This window comes from Poecilia mexicana, unplaced genomic scaffold, assembly GCF_051168715.1.
Source record: "Poecilia mexicana isolate PSO_F unplaced genomic scaffold, ASM5116871v1 scaffold_16, whole genome shotgun sequence".
In the NCBI taxonomy this organism is placed as follows: Eukaryota; Metazoa; Chordata; class Actinopteri; order Cyprinodontiformes; family Poeciliidae; genus Poecilia; species Poecilia mexicana.
In genome coordinates this window covers 26,399,171-26,424,308 of record NW_028263385.1, presented here as the reverse complement: position 1 = coordinate 26,424,308, position 25,138 = coordinate 26,399,171, and the positions used below count along the sequence as shown (strand labels likewise).

Below are 25,138 nucleotides of genomic sequence, written 5' to 3'. Positions count from 1 at the left end.
GCCAAAATCAACAAAGTTGCAAATCAGTAAAGGAATCTGTCATAGGGAGAGTTGTCTGTCCGTCCATCCAGTTAAGTCTCCAGAAGTAAGATCTCATCCATTCATTCATTCATCCTGACCATGACAGTTTCTGCTTGACCCAGAGATCTGTCTCCACAGCAGCATTCTCCAGCTTGTCTTGATCATTGGGATGATCAATGTCTTGGGATATCTATATATCCAGTGAGGATAGATAGCCCTTTGTTGGCAAGTAACGCACACTAGACCTGCCTTCAGGAATAAACTCTGGCCTACATAATCCTGGCAAAGTTTGCCATTTTCTGTGGGTGTCAAATCCTTAAAGTTTTCACACTGCTTCTTGCCTGACCCCTCTCCTGAGACTAAATATTCCATTGGAGACCCTATTAGATCCAGAAGCCACAGTCAGCACAGGAAGTACTTAAGAATACGAACTGACAGCATGTTGAGGTGTCAACCCTGTTGGGTGTGAGACAACCAGAACTGGCTTCTATTAAGTAAGAAATGAAACCAACAATAACTTGCTTCTGCAAGTCTGTGTCCCTAATGCATGCTCTCAGATTTGGTGTTTTGTGTCAGTTTAGATCATGACAGTTTGTTTGCCGTTTTACTTTCCCGCAAAAAGCCAGAAGTCTTTTCTCCCTCTTCCCTCTCCCCCTTCATTTCCATCCTGTTGATGTAAAGAGGTTTCCCTCGCTGCTTTGAACTAAAACGTCCCTGTGAGCTACTGCAGCTGCTGGAGGCCTGTAAAGGCTCCGCACACATTCTTGGAGTTTTCCTTGTGATTTCATGGCTCGCATTGTGTGAGCAGACGATCTGGGCTCTGCTGGGGCAATCAGCGACGGTCTGCGGTGCAATTTCTTTTTTTTATGTCCAGAACCCATGAGTCATCTGTTAAGAAGTGGCAGTGACACAGTCCGGCCTTTGTGTCAGTGACACACCATGTGAGGTAACAGCATGGTTACTGCAGCGCGGCTGCTATGTGTTAGTGACAGAATGAACAGAGCCATGGTAGGAAATGCTGCACTTCGCATTAGGATCATAAAGACAAGAGGATCAGTGTCAGTTTCCAAAGTACTGCAATCAAAGATCCAGCAGATTCAACATAATCTAAAAAAAGTATTTTTTTTTTAAGAGGACTATGTTTTTCACATTAAACCATGAGTGTAAAAGCAAAGGGACTGCAGTCAAACTTGGACCGTTATTGTCGAGATGTGGTAGTGGGGGCGGGTGGTCAGCTTTATTGTTCTGAGAGAGAAAATCAGTTGATAGATCTTTCCAAAGCGGCCATATTAAACACGGCAGACGACAAAAACAGACAGTGCACAGATTAGATAAGAACTTCCTATTGCGGAACTTGGTGAAACTAGATCTGCATATGGAAAAGTGTGGCTCTCTCTGATGAAGACGACGGGGAATAGCGGCAGGGTTTTGCCTGTCGGACAACTGTGGTGCGAACGAAAGACACGGCTCATGTGGCAGGTGAAAGAGAGGCACACATATATAACGCTAAGAAGCCGAAATGAGCAGAGCAGAGCAATTAGAGAGAGCACAGACACAGGGAAGGTCATAACAAGGGAGAGAGGCAGACAGAGATGAGCATTCCTCATGTTACGTCTAGAGGAACCAAGAGGGAATCTCGACCGCCTACGCTCTGGGAGACTCTCCAAGAGGGAAACCTTAGACTACAACGTCAACGCGAAGCTCCAGTCGTAAACATGTTTTTCAAACTCTTCATCTCTCTACCTCCCTGTTCATATCCCCACCCCCTCCTCTCCATTTGTAACTCTAAGTCAATTCGCCCGAGCAACGGTTGTTCAATGCTTCCCCGATCAAACCTGGAGCATCAGAAATGCTGCGGTCGGACGGTCGGAGCGCGGCGTACGACCGACAACCACAGGACTTTCCATTCGCTCCGTCTTCCCTGCAACATCTGCAAAATGCTTCTGTTCCCGACAACACCTCCTCCTGCAACCAACCTCCACCCACGCGCAGTGTGCACAAACAGATGCAGACACATGCGAATGCGCAACCACAATATCCTTCACCTTTGTTCTGGCTTTCAACTGAGATTACAGGAGGTGGCGAAGCACGAAACAATGGGGCGCCGAATGCAGACCGGTAGCTTTGTCCAGCTTTGTCCCGGACCAATTTTAGAGGACAAATAAATGGACACACACTCGTATTTTGAGGTTTGACACTTGAAAGGTGTCAGTTGAGTAAAGTAGGTCCACAAAGACTAAAACCAGACATTCTTGACTCTTTGAGCAATTAGACCTTGTAGGGGGGTGAGGCGTCTTTGACTCATCAGCTTCATCTCCTAACAACACCTCACCCAGGATGTGAGCCTGGTGACAACCTGGCAACGTTGGTTGTTATAGCAACGCTCGCTCAAACAAATTCTTATTCGTCCTGTTTTCTTTGATTAGCCTGGAAAATGATCAAGAAGTGGACCGGGTGCTCCATCTGGTCGAAATGAATAAAAGATCATTATATTGCAGATAAATATTTCAGACACATGCTCTGACTCATTGCTTCAGAGGGCCCGACAGCTGACTGGTGATATATTTAACCTCACAATGAACTTACAGTTTTCGACAGCCAGAGGTAAAATTGCTTTCTAAAAAGCACAGTTTTTGTGCGTGGCAGTCTTCAGTGACCAAAAAGAGTTCAGTTCAGGATATTTTGAGGATGGAAAATATGATTCACATGCCTAATTAGGGAGGTTTTCTCGTGAAACAACCCAGATGTATTTTGCAGCCATGTCTCTCCCCCCCGCCCCTTTTTTATTTTTTTTATTTTTTCCAGATTGGATTTTAAGAAGCATTTCCCGCCCCCCTTTCCTGTTTACATATCTTGAGTTTATTTTCCATTTTATTACCTTTCTACTGCTGCTGCTGCTGCTCCTGCTGCTGCATTGAATTAAAATGCTTCAGTAATTTTACACACACGCTCACTGCAAACACCTTGCTACCCGCGGAGGACGGAAACCAGGAGGCTGGAGGGATTCCCTGGTGACTGATTCCAGAGATACAGCTGCGATCTCCTCCTAAGCACCTGGCTTCTACCAGTCTGAAAAGCTGGAGCACTTGGAGAAATAAAGGTCTGTTTTAGATCCAGAAGGATCTGTATAGATGAATTCCTGACAGTAGATTTATGATGGGTTTAGATTCAGGACGTCAGTTGTTGTAAAGTGTCTAACGAGAAAGGTGTGAGGTGACTTGACCCGAGACCATGAAGGCTGAAAGAGACGGGGCTCAGGGTGGTTTATCTGGGTAGAATTGGATACAAAAATCATAACATGCTTCGTATTGGCTAGCACTCATAAGTGGAGAATTTTTCAATTCAAAAGCAGTTTCCATGAACCATAGATTCGCACAAATTGAAATGACTAAAAATAAATTAGCTTGATGGAAACAAGCCAATTTAGAAAAACTATTGTTTTTCTTTGATTAAAATTTTTTTTGCTCTATGATGAGGTGGTTTTTCAACTGAATAGACATAAATGTATTTCCTAATTGAGCCACATGATCAACAGCCGGACATTACTGCTGGCGGAAATGACAAAGAAGACAACAGGAAGTATTAGGGTTATTGGTATTTGGTTTTATTTGCTTGGGACAGTGGCTCCACAAGTGTGTCATTTGAACATGTTGATTCCATAACTCTTCCGCAAAATCACAGACTACAATTTCCCCAAAACGCCGCAAACGTAGCCACTCCCAAGAACAAATGGCTAATCCAGAAGCACCAGCAAGAGCTAATTGGCTACAGCCTGAAGAGCGGAGATCAATAAAATTGTAGATGCTAGCTTCTGTGTTGGCACTAAAACAGTTTCTACTCTGCGTACTAATGCGTATTAAGATATATTTGGTGTTAAAACTATTAGAATAGGCAGTTAGAAGCTTTTTCAGGGAGTGGGAACTCAAGTATTTTCAGAATCTAGTTATTCTTTAGCCTTTCAAAAACCAGCCCTTGTTCAAAGTTACTTGCTTTGTACAGAGGGCCTGCACTGTCTGCTATTGAGAAGCTGTTGCTGCTAAAGTTTTAAATTTTATCCAATTGCTAACATTTGCATCCGTGACATATGTAATGTGCCAGTTTGACACTATAAAGTCACCAGAAATCACCTGCGCTGCAAACAACCATCCTCCACTGTGAAGAGAGAAGTGCCAAGCCGAACCTGCCAGGCCTTGAGAATGGTGTTATGACTGGCAGCCACATTGGTTTTGATATATATTTAAAAAAAGAAATAAAAAAAGAAAAAAGAAAAACTCAAGGTCCACTGCTGTAAAATCTGCCATAAAAACACTTTTATGTTTCTTTCACTTTAATTGAAAAAGTCTTTTTAAAAGTCTTCTCATTCGTGTGAAGCTACCGTTATTTAGCAAGATGGTTGCCCATGGCAACATTTGTCCAAGACCCACCACCATGTATAGATACACCCCAGACAGCAGTGTTTACCAAGCATTAGTCCAGAATTAGCATCATAAATCATGCCCTGGTCAGTGTAGTCAGATGACGATGCCAAAGCAGAGTCTAGACACACCAGATGTACAACACCTCAACCAGCTTGTCTGCTGTTTAGACTTGCCCGTGGTAGCTCTCTGAGTTGAATATAAACAGCCTTTACTTGAACTCTGAAAAGTTCTTCCAGCAGGAAATCATGATAACTGAGTAACATTACAAAGATTACTGCTGTGCTAACGCTACATAGCAAACAGCCTGAGGGAGACGCGGAGGAGGACGGTCTTCACTCTGCTGCAGAACCAGGCTGTGTGGCGCTCCAGAGCTGCAGGCAACACTCCAATCCAACAGACTTAAAAACTATCCGGCTCACCAGGGAATTCCCTCCCCTCCCCTCTGAGTCAGAGAGCAGGCTTTCCCCGTCTCTCTCTTTCTCTCTCCCTCGCTCTGTTTATCTGTCAGTCTCTATTTTCCCTGCCTCTAGCGCTCATTCCAGCTGTGGAAAGCGGGGCAGGCCAGAACACACACAGCAGTAGGTGTGCCAGGTATGTCTTCCTTCACCTGTGCCAGGAGGGCGGTTTGGACAAAGCTGGCACAAAACAAATAACAGCAACACCGCGAAAGCCGAATCCAGCTCCACAGAGCAAATGCTGACGGAAAGTTTAATAAATGCACAAGCTGTGGCTCTGCAGAAGAATTTCTTTTTCATTCCATAAAAGGGGAAAGCGAAGGAGGGAGGGGGAGGGGGGAGACGTCTTGATGAAAAAGCGACGAAACGGGGATTGCTTATATAGGAGCAGAAACAAAGACGTCAGGGTCTGGATTTCTTTAGTTTGCGGTGATCTGCCTGTTAGATTTATCTGATCTCAGTTTTACGAGTCATCAAAAGATGACTATGAATAAACTTGATGGGAAAACTCAAAATTCACAGCAGGATATAGTCTCTCTCCTCACACACCTGGAAACAAATGGGCAGCCTTTCTGAAGAGGCCCTGCCGCCTTTTTCTACCTTTTTCCTTCCTTCTCCTTTCTTTCCAAGAGCTCAGGATCCGCTCTTTTCCGCTTCTCCCCTCTGCGGGGAATCCTTCGGTGGATGACTCACTGACAACACTTCCTCCTGAACAACACAAACAGGCCTGCAGGCTAGCAGCTAGAGTGTGTGCGTACACAACGGCATCAGCAAAACATGCACACATCCAGCAGATTCGGAGAGTTTGCATCAGTTATCCTGTGGGTGACGGAGGGAGTGGGGTTGGGGGTGCGACGAGGACGGATGGGACGCTTAAAGAAAAAGTAATTATTTTTCAAGCCGCATTAAAGGTTTTCCTGCAGCAGCAACGGGAATAGCTCAGTTTATTTGATACTGGGGGGGTCTCATGGGGTTTTGGGAGGACAGACATACAAAATAAAACCAAAAACAAAGAAGGAAGGGATGTTTTATCTGCATGAATGGCTAAAGAAGTTCCTCGTTTTGAGATTCCATCATCGCGTCACAATGTCTTACTAAATAATTCATGACCCTTGAATTTGAATTGAAGAAGGGGAAAAAATCTGAAAAGTGTGGAGTGCATTTGAACAGACTCAACTTGAGTAAATAGTATTTTTGCCTTTTGGGATATGCTTCTAATTTAGTTGTTTTCCCCCCAATCCTCCAGGATTCAACTGTGACCATTGAGCAGCTTCACCACAGCATAATGTTGCCACCACTGTGGGTAGCTGGTCACAGTTAGCTTTCCACCACAAACAAGTGAAACTACGGCACACCTGAAGGCAATCTGTTTGCACTGGATTTTCTTTAGGTTGGTGTTTCAGAATAAATGGAGATGGATACAAATGAACACCACACTTTTAGGATTTTTATTTGTAAATTCTAAGAAAGAAGAAAAAAATACTTCCACTATTTTTTGTTTCATAACATCCAAACAACAACAAATAAAATCTGCTAATATTTTTATTTTATTGCAATATTTTTACACTAATATTCTGGAGCTACAAGCAGCAGAAAATCTGTGAATAGGTGAAGTAGGTGGGGTCCACTCTATGTGATGAACAAAATTTGGTAGTAATTATTTACTTACTTTTATTTGACTAAAAAAAATTAGGAGGATTTTTTCTATGCTGTACTTTTTTGACTTGAACAAGCTTATTATGAAGTATTGCTTCTCTTAAGTAAAATTTCTGAATACTTTGCCCACTCTGAGTAACTTCACTGAATAAAGAACAAGCTTATTTTAACCAAAACTCCACCAGACACTGACACACACCCCACAGTTTGTACTAAAGTTTAAAAAGTTTTATATTGAAAGAAATTGATTTGGAAAACTGTTTATATTTGCTTGGTTTTGTTATTTTGCAACAAAATCTGTAAATAATTTCAGTAAATAACATTTAGAGAAATACTTACTGTTGACAGAAAGCCAGTTGTGTAATTATTCTCAAGACTCGTGTATATTTTAGACCGTTTCTTCCTTCAACCACTAATTGTTAATGGGACAATTTCGTAAATGTTTCTGGTATTTTTAGAAAATCGGCGCATTTAAACAAACAAAAAAAAATGCAAGCATTTATGATTCATAGTTGGCCCATTAGCACTAATGAGCTTTTGAGCTGCCTGTGATCTCGCTCTGACTCAACTTAGATGACTTTAACTGCGAAGGATTTTTCACACACGTTGGACCGAGACTCCCCCAAAAATCCATCTGCTTCTTCATAGGATCTATGGAACATTCTGGAAGGTGTTTATTGGAGTCAATTTCGGAAAGTGAGCAGCCATTCTGACCTTCGATGGCAGCAGCAGTAAATGGCTGTCACCACTGTGGCAAAAGCAGTGATTGGTTTCTGTGCCTTCCAAGGGGTTTGGCTGCGCTCGAATGCGTGTGTCTCTTTGCGTGTAATGGTAACTGTCTGAGAGAAATAATCGTTGTGGTGCGACGCTTTCAAGCGCTCATTTAGTCATGAACTTTTCCAGGAGAAAATAAAACCAAAAGTTACAGAGAAATGTGTAAACCAAGTCGATGTTGTTCTTTAAAATCATTTTGATTTTGCTCCTCTGACGCAGAATGAAGGAAATCTTACTGCAAAACTTTTAAAAATAGGATTTTTTAAATGATTTTTTTTTTTTTTTTTTTTTTTTACATAAAATGCCAAAATGTTGGAAAATTTTTTAGTCAAAAAGCTACATTTACTGAAGTGATTATATGTGTATGTGTAAGTCTGTAATGGGCTTTTTAACTCGGAGCAGTAGGTCATTAAAGTTTACATAAAATCGGTCTCAGTAGCAAACCAATAACCCTCTTCTGATCTCTCTAGTCAACGCCGAGACCGAAAACAAAACTGCTGAGCTATCAACAGCAGACCAAAGCTTGGGGATCCCAGCGGAAACAAACTCCACACCGGCTAATGTCTTTACCAGGTATCAAGGATAGAGGTAAGAAAAACTGAATATTGAGGAGGGAAAACAGAAGAACAGAAGGAAATGGGGCAGAAGTAAGAAGAGTGAGTGAAAGACAGGAAACACAACCCTAGAAGGGGGTCATAGGGCTCAGACAGCAGGGCGTGTATGTAGAGTTTCCACTCTAGAAACCCTCCATCCCTCCATCCCACCCACTCCATGACTGAGTCAATCGAGGAAGAAGGAGACCCCACATTACCAACATTCAACCCCTTCCTCTCAACACTTCACGACTTCCTTATTTCAACCCCAGGTTCTCCAGAATCGACCTTTCAGACAGGGAAAAGCTACAAGAATATTCAAATAATGAAGGCTACAAGTTTTGCAACCTGTTTTCTGTGTAAAATCAATCTAAAGTGCTGAAATAACTTTGCATATCAATTATGGAAGAGAGGTTTTGTTGTGCTGCTGCTGCATGTTTGACATAAGTTGAAAAGGTGTGTGTGTGTGTGTGTGTGTGTGTGTGTGGGTGTGGAGCTAGCTAAATGTTATCTGAGGTGTATGCAGACACCTATCTGCCCTACCCCCAAAAGTACAAACAGCTGTTAAAACCAGAAAATAGCAACTAGAGCAAATTTTCCATCATCGCTTTGGCACCCATTCTAGCATGGTGCCCCATAATGGTTTATACCCAGTTTTTGTGCCACAGTGTGAGCGGGGTTGGGCATTTTGAATATTATTGTTATTTTAGTTTGTTTTCATTTACAAAAAGCTATTTATTTTTCATCTTTACCTGCACAACAATGGGCTGAACAGATGATAAACACAAAAGGCGTCTCACAAGTTTGCCTGATTGAAACAAAAAAGTGCATAATAGTCCACATTTTTGGGTTAATTATCTTTTCTTTGTGTGTCTGTATATTCCCAAACAGAAAATGACAAAAATATTTCTCTATTTGGCTGTACCAATATTTACTTTTCAGTGAAAGTCTCCTTATCTTTGTGGTTCTTCTTACTATCAGATTACATTAAAAACAAGGAAAATATGATGTGATAAAAGATGAACATATTTTTCACGTCTGAATCCTTTTTCAAATGCCTTCCACTGGTTAAAAAGCCAGTGAACCAAATGCTAATCAATTTCTTTGAATTGCGGTGGAGGGCTGTACAAAATCCCTCTGGACACCACTGACTTAGAGGAACTGTGTAAATATGGTCACTCATTTGAATTCCTCATCAAAAAAACCAATCACTTCCTGACTGATTATGAAAAATCAAATTTGAGAAAGGGTTTAGTCAAGGCCTTTGAAGTCGAGATTATGCCAGTGAGCACAAGTTTAATTTGATTTTCTTTTTGGGCGCAATCAAAGCATTGTTCATGATCATCAGTCAGTCATACACAAAGTTCATTTCTAATCGTTCCCTCCACCCACGACGATGAGAAAAAAAAAAGAAAAAGAAAAAGGAGAAACAAAAAGGAGCAGCCGCTCTTTGCCAGACGTTCTCCCCGGTTGCTCTTCGCCACAGCTGGCAGAGTGAGTGGAAGGGTTAACTGTCAGGAGTCGGGGCGGTAAGTGAAGACAGAACAGCACGGCAAAAAGGAAAAGTGAGAAAAAGAGATATTGCACATGCCCTGGTCGTGATTCATTCCTCTACTTGTGGTGAGGACCAAAGAACAGGCAATGGAAACTTCAGCAAATGTAAATACGCTTTGGTTAAAAATATAGTGGCCTAATGCGCACCACATGTTGCTTTCTGGCAAGTCCTGCTCTATTTTGACGGGAAGAAAGACTTGAAAAAACACAACGGAGAAGGAGAAGGGTAGAGACATTTGAAAGAGATATTAGAGGAAAGGGGGAAATTAAAATGCAGGGAACACACAGTCTGGGGAAGGTTCGCGTCCAGCTTTACCCTGTGCCTTCTCCACGAACACCACCTTGGACTCGGGGAGGAAGTTGAGGCCGCCGAGGAGCATCATTTTGCCTCCGGTGGCGGGATAGCTCTCCACACTTTGCTTCTCCACCAAGGGAAGCTCCTGAGCTGAGCGCTGAGCTACAGGACACAGAGACACACACGCACACACACCTTTCAGTATAGAGTTCAAGTCCATGTGAACACACTTACAGATCACAATCTACGCCGAGAAGAGCATGACCAGGACACGGCCTGTAAAACAGCAGCTTTTCATTATGAAAACCGGCTTATCAAATTTATTCCGATGATTTCATGACCTCTTGCGAAGAGGTTTTCAGCCAACAGCTGCTTTTTTTTTTTTTTTTTTTTTAAAAAGGCGTAGAATAATTCAGAAGAATACGTCCACGGTCAGATCTTCGCTTCATTATTTCCATCCAGCAGCTCGTGGCCAACCACCTGTCTCTGCTTTCACTGAAATGAGGCAAGCCGGGGGTACCTCTGACCTCTGGAATACACCAACAGGAATCACAGCCAGCCGATTGAACTGAGCGCTAATTATCACGTAGATGTCGGTTTCGCTTAGGAATTTATTTATTTTTTTAGATATTAAGGCCCCAAATCCCCAAACTGCTCAGGGATGAGATTCCGTTGGACGCCCAACCGTGAGCTGTAACGTCAGCGGCGTCTTGCTTCGATTAGTTTCTCGGGTGCTGATCGCATCACACGTAAAGGCAGGAGTGAATGACGAAGAAACAGAAGTTCCTCACAATGAAATCATTCAACTGCGCCAAAACTGGGGCTGGCAAGTGACCTTTGAGGGACCTTCAGTAATGGGGAGCTTTTACCACAACGACTTGGGCATTCATAAAATGTTAATTCGATAAAAGTAACATGTGTTTGGCACGACGAACAATGCATCTTTTTTTTTTTTTCTTCCCCCTCCTCAGTGAATTCCTTTGATTGTATAAACCTTATTGGGTCCAGAGGTACTGAATTTGTTCCAGTAGGTAATAAAATAATGGCTCGTTTTATTGCATTGCAACAATAGATCCCACTTTTTTCTTAAGTGGAAAGCTATTGGAAGAGATTTCTTTGTTTGTTTCTGTTTGTGTGTGTGTGTGTGTGTGTGTGTGCGCGTGTGTGTGTGTGTGTTAACATCTCAGACTTACAGCATTCAATGGGGTTGGAGGCGACTTGTAGGGACACCGTCCTGCCATTGGGCTGGTTGATGTGCACACGGAACACCAAACGCACGCGTGTGTTTTTCCGACCGATGTCCGTCTCCCCTTTGCGCAGTTCAATGTCGGAATTGCGCAGCTTCAGGATTCCTGCGCAGTCGATTCTAGAGGAGAGGGAAGAGGGCGGAGAGCAATTCTGAGTATCAATTAATGCGCTTTGCTGTCAGTATGGATGCATGAGCTTCACTAGTTTTTATTTTTCTTCTCTTCGGGCTCTTGTGGATGCAGAATTTTGCACTTTTTAAATGATCAGACCCCTTGGCCCCAGACAGTTTACCGTGTTACAACCACGAACCTCAGTGTGTTTTACTGGCATTTTATTTGACAGACCAACTCAAAGTAGCACATAGAATAAAGTAAAGCGACAAATGGTTTCCACATTTTTCACAAATACAAAAAAAAAGAGACCTCTATTTGCTATCCTAAATACTTTATTGAACTATTACAAAGCCAAGTACAAAGTTTCACCAATATGACGACTCAAATATTGGTTATTCTTATTTTAAAAGGTCACAGAGATTGGACGAAGACCACTTCACATCAATTTTCAAGTCTTGCCACAGACAACACTGACTGGATAAATGTCTGGACTTTAACTGGGCCGTTTCAACTCTTAAAGTGCTTCGACGTAAACCATCCCATTTTAGTTCCAGCTTCAGGGTTTGTTTTGTGTTTAGCTCAATCCATCTTTCCATCAATTTTAAGCGTTGCTGTTGTTGGTAAAGACAATGAACCCTGTGGAATGATGCTGCCACCACCATGTTTTACAGTGGAAAATGACATTTTCAGTGACAATGTATAGTGTTAGCTTTCGACCGCACTTAGCATTTTCTACATAGGCCAACATCTTGTCCTTTTCCTTACATTTTTGGTCGGTGATGGAAAATCCAAATAAAACACACACAAGTTAATGGCTCTAATGTGACACAATGTGGAAAAAGTACAAAGGGTGTGAAAATTTTTGAAGAAAAACTCTACAAAACTCTACAGCAGCAGATGAAATGTAATAAAATTGTTCATTTAGAGCTATTTTCATACTATAAGGTAATTTTGCCATTAGAGTTTCAATATATTTCCTTGGTTTATCTAATGTTCTAAGCATTGATGGGGAGATTATCCTCAGAAGCTAGTATCCCTTTTGTCCTTTCAGGCCATTGAATTCATTCATTCTGCATATAAACTGTTGTTAATCATTTCCACATGCAGCAGCAGACCATTCCCTCAGCTGTCTGTCTATATTTATTTCATTTTACAATTTGGGAGGTAAAGAGCTAAAGTTTCTCCCCTTCTTTTTGGAAGGGGAAAAAAAAAGTTTTCTTGCCGGCATTTATAAATTGAAATATAACTAATCCGGCTGGTAAAAAGGGAGGGAAAGCAAATGGGATATGCTCTGGCATTTTACTTGTGTTAAGTGGTACATTTTCGGGCAGTACTCCTGGAACATGGCAAATGTCAGGGTTTGCACCACCTTTTTTTCCCCCGTGCTTTTGGTTTGTACAAAACGAACAAGGAACAAACTGAAATGAGGAGTCTAGACAACCGCTACTAATCAGATTTATACAATCTGGTGCTCGTTACCATGTAGCATCAGCCCCAGCATTAAAATCAAGTGTCTTTTCCTTTGCTTATAGAAACTAATGAGGAAATTACAACTTAACTAATCGAATAGAAATTAAGAGAAAGCATGAAAGCAACTACAAATCCTCACAAAAACAAACAAACAAAACAGACAATATCTCCCAGTTTTTGGATTAAGTTGAAGCTGTGATGGTTAGGTTAGCTTTTGTGTACCAACAGACTGTCTTTTGTTTTTTGTTTAGTTTTTTTTTCAAGAGGAAAGGAGGAAAACCGAAGCTGTCTGAAATTGCAGCTTGCTACCTTCTGCATCCCACACAACAAGCAAATTATCGCCGGCAGATATAAAAAAAAAAGCTGTCTGATCGAGGTGGCTGGTAAACATCTCAGTGGAAAAAGGCAGTTAAAGGCCTTTCTTTATGTCTGTCAGAGGAAAGCAGAGGAAACTTTCACTCCTCTGCTTTCGGCCTGAGTGTGAACGTCAAAGAGGAAAATAAACTTCCTCTTCAGAAGCCGTTTTTTTGTGTGTGTTCTTACTTTATTGTTAATCAAACCAGAGGAGACACATTAACTCGAACAAATAAGCAGTACACGGAAGTGTGTGAGTTTGAGAAGGATATTGTGGTTCTGTTGGACATGACACGTGGAACTAACACCAAAAAATGCTTGAAGCATTAAACTACCTGTCCTTGTTTTTTTTTCCCCAACATGTTTTTAGAAGAAAAGAACATGTAAGTGGCAAAGGATAAATATAATGCAGAGTAGAGTAATGACCTTATTTAACGTCCGATCCAGTGGGTTATCCCTAACACAGGGTTCTGGGAACAAGTCCAAAACATATTCCCTGCTGCCTTGTCTGAAAGGAGCCTCTGGAAACGAGCTGCTTCCTGGACACAACGTCGAGTTCTGCTTTGACTTCCTCCCATGTCCAAAAACGTGGATGTCTGACTCCAAGATGTCCACAGAAGAGTGTCCGTCTCCAACAAGTTCTAACGTTTAGAAGGCCATTTTCACTAACACGTCACGTTTGTAAGTGGTAAGTAGTATGCATGCAAAATAAGGCTTTTATCTCTATTTCTTTTCTTTCTTTTTGATTTTGTGCAGACAACACACCGTGAAATTAGTTGAGTGGAATCAGTTCACTTCACTCTTGATCCGTCCTGATCGGAAACTAAGAATCAGAGCATCGGTGCAGTCAGTGGAAGAAAATAAGATTCCAGAAGCACAGTGTTTTTCTTTGTCTGGACATCTCTGTGGTGTATTCAGGTTGCTAGTGAATCAGATAATCATAAGCAGAAAGCTGAACGCATGATAATAGTGTGTTGTTTTTTCACAGTTATGATAAATCACACCAGAAAATACATACAGAAACTGGTGTTTATGACCAAGCTAATTTTTTTAATTTTAGCTTAAAATATTCACCTTGTAATTAACGTGAGGTGTAATATTTATAAAATACAGTTTAACTGCAGAGCTGTGTAATTCTGATTGCTCTCTCTCACACGTAGTGAAACTTTAACTCTGCTTCATATTTAAATAATTAATGGTTACTACTGAAAGTTTCCTGTAGGCTCCTGTAGAGTTAAGAATAAATGAATGATTTAATAATAATGTAATTGATTTGACATAATGGCAAATCAGAGCTTTTTGCTCTCAAATATTAAGCTTTGACTGTGCCGTCTTGTAAACTGGAGGATTTTACTACGTAGTAGATTTTAGGTTATGAAGAGTTGCTTTACAACTTTTGACTGTTTTAGAGAATTGTTGTTTTTATTTTGCTGTGAATATTCCATCTTTTTCAATTTTGTGAGAAAGTAAATAAAAAAAAGTGAAATGAGATTTACCTAAAATCTCACATTAGAGTTTTATAAAATGGGTTAAATGGAAACTGGTGCAGAAAGTTGTGTCTCAGAATTCACCAACAAGTTTCTTCAGCTTTTTCTGCCACATCTTAAATATATCAGTTTTGCGGCTGTATTTGCTCCACCCCAAAATCCTATCAAATGTGAAAAAACGAAACAAAGCAATGAAAGTTGTCATTTAAGAGTACAGCCCACTTTATAATCTTCATAATCACTGGTAATATTTGTGAATTTTTAGGATTTGTTTGATCAGAAGATGGTTTGACGTGGTAACTGTCGATCAGCTGGTATTTCATTATTGACTTGGATATTACTTAATAAAACATTCATATTATGAGAATGTATGTGAGGATTTATCCAGTAAAATGTATACTCACATTAATTCTTAATACTGCAGTGGTTCTGACAGTAACGGCATGTTAAATGGACAGTATTTTTTTTTCCAACACTTGTTACTTTGGTACGAATGTTTTGGCACGTTTATCTTACTGTCATATATTAACACACTAGCTGACATTAATGTAGTTGAAGCACTTCATACTGGTGGAATGGTGACTGTATCCTGACCTTTGCAGTGCCTGTTTATACATGTCGGGCAGAGTTAGTCAACCATGAACTGTGTCGGCCTTAAAAACTGTGCACCTCAAGGGGTTGAGAGGACAGAGGCCTATTTAGAAATATGTGCTATAATGATCACGCGTTGTGTTTGTATGGCTGAGCCATAAAAGACGGCGCCAAATGAAGAAAAAAAAACAACAAAATCATTGAGTTTTTGTTCTCCATATTTCTTTAAAAAGAAATATGGAGAAAAGGTTGGTTAGCAACAGAGTCTCCAAGCACTCACATGGCTCTCATGTTGTTTTCTGGCAGCAGAGGGATCTCCAGGATCTTGGTGTTGGATTGCATGACTTCGTGGCTGGCAGTGGAGACGGTTTTGCCGGTGATCCGGTGGACCTGGTAGAAGGCATGCGGTCGCAGGAGGCGATCGTCTGCGGTCCCGATGAAAAGCTGCAGGGTGAGCGGCTCGCTTTCCATGTAGCCGTAAAGCTGGCGGGGAGAACAAAGAAGCCGAGGTAAGAGGAAAACGCCAGCTGTCAGGACCGTCGCCTGAGGCAGCGTCAAAGATAATGCAAACATCCCTGATGGACTCCAGTAAACTCCTAAATTTCCTGTTTTTACCCAAATATTTTATTGGTGTAATCCAGGCTATGGGTTATACTTTTCAGTTGCAGCTTCAGTAGTACTACTGTTGAACATGATTTATTCTGACTCATTTTAAGGATTGAAGTGTGCTGGACTGAACTTGTGTAAGTCAACCCAGGCCTGGGTCACTCCATACTGGACCCAGGACCGGGTTTGGAAACAAACCCAAGCTGGGTCGCTTTTAACTTGCCACATTTTTCAAGTGAGGAAGGTGGCACTAAAACAACCCCTCTATGCAGTGCAACATCACCTGGCCCCTTCTGCCTTCAGGCAGTTATGAACTTGCATTATGATTTCCATTAAAGCTCAGAGACTGTGTCCCACTGTGATGAAAGAGACTTGTGTATCGGTATCACCACTTCAAACGACTACCGCTTCCTCTCCTACGCCTCCATTAGCTGCTACTGCTCGACTAATAAAAAGATCAAATATTTGTGAAAAGGTGGAGAGAACCTGCTTGGTCACGCACCGACTGAAAATCACTGTTAATTTCAGGAATCCAGGGGTAAAAAACTTTTTTTTTTTTTCACCATCTAGCTAGCGTCAACGTGTCAAAACTGACAATTTAGTGTGACGACAATGTTTTAAAATAGAAATATGGAGACAGTGTTTCAAATTCTTTGGGGGTGGTTCAAAAACAAAGTTTGTGAGTGATTTTTGACTGAGACAATTTACTAACTACATGATTGGGTGAAACTGGAGGTAAATGCCACAGACCTCCCAGGATTTACATTTTCACTGCAGTGCAATGTTCCCAGGTGGTTAGAAGAGTGAATGTTTTGTGTGGTCAGAGATCTCTCCCACCTCAGAAGGGCAGCGAAGCTGTACAGTCCATCAGGTACAGTAGACCCAAAAACTAACGAGAGTAGTCTGTCAACATGCGAGCCCCCACGGATCCACGCAGGTAGCACTCTCGGCTGCTCGAAAATATGCTGCGGGAGATGGACTACTCAAGACCGGGGCTTGCAAAAGCCGGGACTCTGACAAAATCCCACAAATTGGTCAATTACCAAGGCATACACCAGTGCTGCCACAGACAAATTTTCTCTGAGCTCCGTCCGAGTGAAAACAGCAGTAACGTCAAATGGAATAAAAAGACCCCAGTTGTTTATCTACTGGAATGACTCATAGAGCAAAATGCAGGCCACATGTAACCTATGACATAATCTGATTAATTGGTTTATAATTACCTTTAACGGGGCAGCCAGACCAGTGGTTGTGAGGAAGAGTGATATGACTGGAGGGCTGTCGTATTTAGGTCTTTGAAAAATTAGGGCTACAATTCCATGGACCTGTAATGCTTCTGGTTCAGAAACAAAGTTGTCTGAGAAGGGAAACTTACGCCGACGCTAAGAATAAATGTCCGCTGTCTAAAGTTAATGAGATAGCTTTTGGACAAACGGCAAGTTTGAGTGTGTACCTCTTTCTCTTACCAAGTTTCCAAATTAATCACCTTGAATAAAAGCCATTCAAGTCAAGTATATATCCATATGCGTCGGTGATCTAAGCACCAGATCTTATCTGGCTTTTCTCTCTGATTCACCAATCAAGGAATCGTATAGCAAATAGTAAAGCTGTAGCTGTCAATCATCTGCGCTTCCAGCTTTTACTTCTCTAGCGTCAGTAGTGTCTCTAGCAGCTGTGTCGACCTGTGAGAGTCACACATGCTAGTCATCAGTGAGTTAGGCCGAGGTCAGGAGCTTCTTGAAGTCTTGGCATCCCAAGGGGCCACTTCATCTGCGCGGTGATCTCACCGACAGGCCCTGCTCGCCTTGTTATATTTTACTTATAGTGTCACCGGCAGCAATTATGAATACACACACATGCTACCAGTTACCGACGCGTTGACACGCACGAGGGCCACGGCGACGCGCGAGATGCAAATCTGAAATGTGGGAGCGTTAAATGGCGTGACGTGGTGTTTGGGATTAATGAGACGCGGTGCAGCTGGCCTGCAAATCCGTGCCGTCTGTCACTTTTTCACGTATGGATTTTCATCTTGGGGGTTTGTCAGTGACCTTCAGCCGTTGGCTCAGCCGCCACATGGCTGCAGGGTGGCCCAGAAGAGAGGGAGGACGGAGGGAGCAGTTTGGGCTGGGTGGGGAAGGGGCTCTTGTCTTTTCACCCGTCTTGCGGTAAGACACTGTGATTCCGGTATCAGGACTCAGAACCTCATGACCACATGGGGGAGAGGAAGTGATTAATGAGGTCAGATAGTCCTCTTGGTGACGTTAGCCTACCCGGCAGCTAGAGAAAGCAGTCTAGTCCCCCTGGGCGACCTCTTTCAATTCTTTTTCCATATGTGCTCCTGCTGACCCTCTACCTAAAGTCCTGTCTCTGCTTCTGCCGAACCCCTCTGATGCTCAGTCAGCTGCACATCGCAAGTAGAGTACTTCTTCCTTTTATTTTGAGATGAATTTTTTTGTATTTGTGTCCATTGGCAACTGTGAGGTTGACTTGAGAAGTACTAATTTCAACCAGATGAGATTCTTATGCTTTAATTGCAGCACTATCTGGCAGAGTTGTTGCATAATTATTGTGAGAAAATCTAAACACGGTTTAAATAGCGCTCACATTTGGAACAGCGTCTGAGAACTTTGTTTTCAGCTAGAGCTAGAATAAAATGCCCTATAAACGTTTTCACATTTTGGTCGTTACAAAAATAAACTTCATTGTGTTTTAACCCACAATGGCAAACCCAAAGGTCAACCATAACCTCAGTCTGTTTTCCAACCTCTAACAGGTTCTCTTCTGTATGCCACTCCTATCACCTTCCCCTCTAATCCTATTAGGTTATTTGTCTATAGACAGGTATGTTGTTCCTACCACCATGGATTATCGCTGAGAATGGTGTGTTCAGGTGATTTTTATTGTTGGTTTTGTACCACACACAATAACTTGCATCCGCGGCAAAAAATTTCAGTTTTGGTTTCATTTAATGAAAACTCCTACCGAAAAAATTGCAGTACAGCTTTTGGGAAAACTGCAAACTCGTGTTCATATAACTTTCTTTCAACAACAGCATTCTGTTTTCTAGACAGGTGAGATCAGAAGGCACCCGGTTGAACTGAATTTCTTTCAGTGGTCTCAGATTAGGGATGGGTGAAATGTGGAAAAAAAAAAAATCCTCTAAAGACTTTTGAGAGACACTGTGTACCTCTCAGTGACATCCGGTTTTGATTGCTCCATTGACATGCAGAACAGCTGGGGCTAGAGTTAAATATCACACGTTAGCAAATGGAACATTAATTGACTAACAGTAAACACATGTATAGTCTGTGTCAATCAAAAGAACAAAAAGACATGCTAAAGCTTTTCAGGGCAGGGCATCCTGTATTTTCTTTAGTAATAGTGACATTTAAAGTGCTGCCTGCACCTGGCCTCAGCAGTGAAGATGAAGCATTTCAACATGTTAAATGTAATGACTCAGAGCTAAATTAGTTATGTCTGTCCTGGCTGGAAATTGATTGTGAATACACTCCACAGGCGTGCAATGCGCTGCCGTCTCTCCCTCTTTAGCGATTCCTTTCATCACCGCCTGGAGAAATGTCATGACTCGTAGAAGTCCACGTGGCACAGAGAATCGGGGGAAGAGGAGTACTGGAAGTAGAAAGGGGTTGGGGAGTGGTAACTGGGGAGAAATGCAGCGGTCGGTTTAAGCTTTTTCCTATTATCCCAGTCTCTCCTCTGTCAAGTGCTGACACACGCACGTTGCCAGCCTTCGCTGTACCCAATTAAATATACACTCATCCAAGTTGTCTCTCCTTCCAGACTTTACACCATCGCCTGCCTGGTCTAGTCACATCTCCCGTGCCCCATAATGAACACACAAAGCAACATATGCAATCCTTTAATGTGTTTCGTTTCCATGGAGGCCAATGCCCCTCCATTTATAAGCAACCGAGATTCTATAGCCATTACAGTTTTTGTGGAACCGAGTGCTTTAGTGTTATGTCATCAAGGGCTCCGTTTCAAGCAAAAGCCCACGTCTAGACTAGTGCGGGTCCAAATTCCCTATAAAAACAATGGCTTTGTTACCAGAAAAACCTGCCACGAGGAACCTCATCCAACCCTACAGAGGTTTTTTTTATAATGGAGATGATGCATTGATGATCACTGCTTCTCCTCTAACCACCCAATAATGCTACGCTCCTGGGCCATGCATCATGAATGTACGGCTTGTCTGGTTATCACTTCAAACCGGTGAAAACGATGCACAGCTTTCTGTACTTTTTCCACGTTATTAACTGGTAATTAGTGGTAGCCCAACACCGCTGTAAGGGAAGGAGAACCACAGTTTGCGAGTGGCATAAATAGCCCTTTGGGCTACAAATAATAGTCCTGACTAAGCTCTAACAGCACCACAGGGTAAACCCAAGCCTTTTGAATATCAAACAAGAAGCAGCAGTGGATTTAATGAGCAATTAGCCACTACAGTATAGTTTGCTGTAGATTGGGAGGGGTTTATTTGAGACATTACATAGGCGCAAAGTACCGGATCCCAAGGTGAAACCACACATGCAAAAAAAAAAAAAAAAAAACTCAGCATGTGCTTGATGAGGTCTTTCATGTTGCCATGGCGGAAGCCTATGGCAAATTTCATATACATTAAAGCTGCAGAGCAAAACAGAGATGGGCATTAAGTCATGCCCGTTATAGCTACATCCTGGAGAAATTACAGCACGTCTGTTTTTGCTTTAAGTTTAATGAAAGAGAGTGTGTATGTGCATAGGCCAGTGATTATCCTCTATGAAAAAGTCATAAGGATGACTGCATTGCACAAAGCACTCCACAGGTGTTGTTGCTTGCCGTTGCCAAGCATTAGACGGGTGTCACTTAGGCTCCACTGCTATACCACCAATTACACCAATTAGCATAGACATATCAACAAGATCAAGTTCTCAGAGACTTACTGAGAATTCGATCTCTTGTTTTCAAAATAATGTAACGGAATAACTTCTTTTTGGAACTGTTTTTGACTGAAATATTTTTCAGTTCACATGTGGTTTTGATCTGGGGGACGGCAGACCAGGACATAGGCTAGAACAGTTATTAGCACTGTTACCTTGCAGCAAGATTGACTTGGGTTCAAATACTTCTTGGCTTTCTTGTGTAGAGTTTGCAAGTTGTTCTTCTCCATGTCTGAGTTCTCTCTGGGTATTCTGGAGACAAAGTTAGGTTGATCGCTCACTCTAAAATAGTTCTCATGTTCAAGTGGGTTTTATGTCCTCTAGCTGTCCAGTGTGCACCCTAATTTTCACTCACTGACTGCTGGTGATAGACACCAGCTAGCAAACCTGTAAGCATTAAGTGGAAAAAGGAAATTATATGGGTGGCAAACTAAGGTTTTACTTTGGTACGGCTTTGAAAATGGCTCTAGAATGGCTGAAGTGAAAAAAGAACAGCATCTGGAACATTCTGAGAGGAGCCAACGGAATATCTTAGGTTTCCTTATGGGGGCTGTGGTGTGCTGCCATTTAGCAAAGTAAAGGCACTAGAGATGTGGGGGCCAAAATGTCCACCCAACAATAAGAGACGTGGTTAACAACCTGCAGAAGGGAAAGGCAGACGGACTACGTAGTTTAAGTCTAAGGTAAATGATCAGCCACTGACTTAGTGAGGTGAGAGGCCCTGAGACAACACTTGCTTGAACAAAAAAAGAAAATGCAAACTCCACACAGAAGAGTCCAAGTTGGATTTCAATCGCAGGATCTTCTTCCTGCCTGGCAGCGGCAGCAGCGTGCAGGCCGCTGTAGAAACAGTGTATCCTTTCAGGCTGCTAAGGCTACATGTTTTTTCACCTGGTGTTGCTTTCCAACACACGTGTCACCATCACTCATAGCACATGTGTCTGATCATGCATGAGCTAAGAAAACAATAGAGCTCTGCTTGACTGGGACCCAACATGAGGGAGGCCTGCTGGTGTGGGTTTGGGAAATCACTGAAGGATGAGAAGTTCACTGGGAACGACATCCCCTGGTCCTCAGGAAGGAGGGAGCGGGAGGAAAGGAAAGAGGCACGGGTGTGTGGAGGGGAGAGGTGGCATCTGAGGGGCCTTGGGAGCCTGACTCCTGCACATCCCCACCTACCGTGCTCAGGCAACCTCAGGGCTACTTGGGTCCTAATCAGCAGGATACAGAACATCTCTAGGGGGCAGCCAAGGCAAGTTCCAGCTGCCTTGTGACTCCCTCTGCCCCTTGTCTCTCTCTTTCTCTCCCTACATCCTCCAGCCTTAAGCAGCACAAACACACACACATGCATGCAGACACACACAAACACACACACACACGCATACACTTCCTTGATCTGCCTCCTACACCCATGCCCCTGTGTCATTATTGACTCATTCTCCTTGACTGCGCCTCACCCATCCAGCGCCTTCCACTCATTACCACGGGGCATTTGGGACCGCTGGATGCCCTTCCTTCAATGTTAAGACCATAGTTTCTCTTGACACCTCAACATGGACAAAGAGACAAAGAAAGGGTTAAAATAAACTATTGAAGTTAGATTTAAGAGAGATTTTGTATCTTGGACTGTGCAAAAAAAAAAAAAAAACCCTGAAGGCACCAAAAAATGTTCTTCGAGATATCATAAATTTAGCACGAACGCATGATTGGCTCATCTTTATAGATATATCTTTCTGCTCACTGCCTTGCTTGGAGTGGTTTCCAAAGTTATAAAACCCTCAAGATACCCCAGCTGACTGCACAGGAAATAAATCACAGGCATAATAAATCCCCACTTTCCAAGAAGTCTGAAATATATGTGAAAAGGTGCGAGAGTGAAGAAGCATTGTGATGTGTGTATTACAGCTTTTACCTGGATTCATCCCAAATTCACCTTTTAAATTTGAACCTTTTAAAGCATAGATTGAATTTATGAATTTTAGTAGGGCAACACAGAGTGTTTTTTCTTTTTCTTTTTTTCTTCTTTACAGCCGTTTTAAAAGTTATGCTTTTTGCACGTTGTCCTGTTCTAACCACAAGCTGGAGTTTATTTGAATACACCCTTCTGGAGGAGCTGCAGAGATTCACTGCTCAGGTGGGAAATTCTGTCCACAGGGCAAGTTTCAGTTGTGCACTCCTCAAATTTAGCATATATGGCAGATATTGGTAAGAAGAAAGCCACAGTTTAAGGTTTGAAGACCAATGAAGGGTTTTCAATGACGCATCAAATTCTGCTGGTGAAAATGTAACATTGCACATTATCTTGAACATAACATATTTAGTTAATGGGAAAATGAATGGAGCTACACACAGGGAAGGAAGGATCTTGTACCCCATTAGAAACTGAGGTTGAGGTTCACCCTAAACATACAGTCAGGTGTATTATGGGATGGTTTAGATCAAGGCATACCCATGTGTGTTTATGGTCCAGTTAAAGTCCGTACCGACTTTGCAAATCAGAATATACCTGTTAAAGAGCTGGTGCTGTAATCGCAGCAAAATTGTTTTACAAAGAGTTGACTAGGCCTGTCACAATAATCAAATTAATTAATTGCATGACAAATTAAAACAAGTTTAATAATTTCAATTTGCATGATTTAACGTTTTTCCCTTCCTACCAAAACTGGATGATGAAACTTTTCAGTCTGGTGTTTTGGTCTCAACCAGCCCCTTTTTTTGAAAAATCATTTTGCTTACAGAGACTTTATAATTTATTTTATCTGTTGTTTCTGTTACTTTGGTTATTTTGGATATTTAAAATGTCTTCCAGCAGCACTGTTAAATGTTCATTAGAATTTAAAGTTTATTGATCTTTGCAGTGTTATGCCATTTCCTCTACATGAAAATTGTCTCAAAACAACAATATTATCGTTTATCACGATAACTTCTGGGACAATTTATCACTCAGAAAAAAATTTATTGTGAAAGGCCTAGAGCTGACTCAGGGAGACTGAATCCAAATACAAAACACTTTTCAGATTTAGACAAATCACCAAGCCTTCCGATGGTTTGTCATATAAAGTCCCAATAAAATACTTCAAAGTTTGTGAAATGTGAATTCTCAGTTTGTATACAATTCTTGGGGTTAATTTATGGCTTTTTCCCCCAACCTGTGAAGACCAGAAAGCAGAGTAAGCTAAATCAAAGCCGGTCACACCTGCTGCAGCTGTGTAGAGCAAGCTTACTGTGGTCCGCCTCTCTCTGTGGCACAGGGTGGGCGCTGGGCTGAAAATGTTGATTTATGCATGTTGATGTACAAAGGATTTTAATGAAGGGGAATAATGACCTGTATTTACAGAGAAAGCCTGCGGGTTGACAGGCCTGTTTATAACGCCGCGCTGGCCAACAGCTGTCAAGTGCATTTGACACCGAGTAGACCAGGATGTGCTGACAACATCTGTTTACAAAACAGCTCCAGGACAGTGCTAGCACAGTGCTAAGTGTTCAACACTGACAGACTGCACTAAATACATGTTTTTTCAGAGCTTAGTGTTCAAGAAATAGAGCATGCATCAAGCTGTGTTTTGCTTGAAAGAGCTGTAAATAATACAATTAGGCTTTTTTCTCCTTTAAATTAACAGCTTGAAAGTCAAATTTACCCTCGGCTTTTGGGACGTGCACACAGCACTAAATTCCCACCTTGTGTAAACTGAGATGCAAGCCCAGCATGATGACAGCGCAACATAGAATGGAGTTCTGTGCTGCGCTGCTGGCGAGACTGACGTGTGCTCTTTAAGAGTTTGCCAAGTACAATAGTGAGAGGCGATGGTTCTCCTCTATACTAATTGAGTCAGCATGCACTGCAACTGGTCAAAGTGACCTTTTACTGGATTACAGTGCATTGACTCTGCGCTTCAGGGAGCATTAATAACACAGCAAACAGAAATGTAGAGAAATGTAAAGCCTACAGTGTGTACACATTGTGTTAAGTTACTAGAAAGGCCTCTACTGGACAAGCTGTGACAAATGGGAAATAGACTGTATATGTCACGCTGGTTCAGAATGTTTAAAAGTGAGATTTGAGATTTGGTTAAAAAGTAAAAACAATCAATATACCTAATGTAGATATTTATTTTGTCATTTGCATTCAGAATATAACCAAGCTAACTGGTCCTGGAGGAAATAGCCACTGGTAGTATGAGAGACCGAAGTGCACATCTCTGTTCATAGAAACAACTAAGTAGTTTCTGCTGGGGTACACCGATGGCAGTGTTCTGCCCGATGCCAATTCTTCAAAAGCTTGGTGCGCCAATTTGGATTTTTTATTTTTTTGTCTGGTATGTTGCTAAATATAGCAACAATGTGCATTGGTGCTATATTTAGTAAGTTGGTAACATTGGGGTGACTATTGTGAACAACGCATGTGCAGATGTGAACTGGTAGGTGGATCTGTCAGTATATAGATACTTAAATTTGTACTTGCTCAATGGTGCTCACTGGGACTTTCCACAGACATCCATGTTCGCCCAGATTTTTGTGAATACACTGACAACAGGTCGTATCATAAGCATGCATAAAACA

General features: G+C 41.9%; 1 protein-coding gene across 2 annotated transcripts in view; it reads right to left on the bottom strand.

Moving 5' to 3' along the window:
* Positions 1-25,138, bottom strand: part of LOC106923441 (nuclear factor of activated T-cells, cytoplasmic 1-like) — a 71,821-nt gene that overhangs the window by 37,005 nt on the left and 9,678 nt on the right. For both annotated transcript variants that reach the window (XM_088013758.1, XM_014996454.2), the window contains exons 4-6: positions 15,310-15,512; positions 10,960-11,132; positions 9,788-9,928 (exon numbers count right to left, since the gene is read on the bottom strand). In XM_088013758.1, coding sequence (XP_087869884.1) covers positions 9,788-9,928; positions 10,960-11,132; positions 15,310-15,512 — 517 coding nt within the window. The remainder of the gene's footprint in view (positions 1-9,787; positions 9,929-10,959; positions 11,133-15,309; positions 15,513-25,138) is intronic.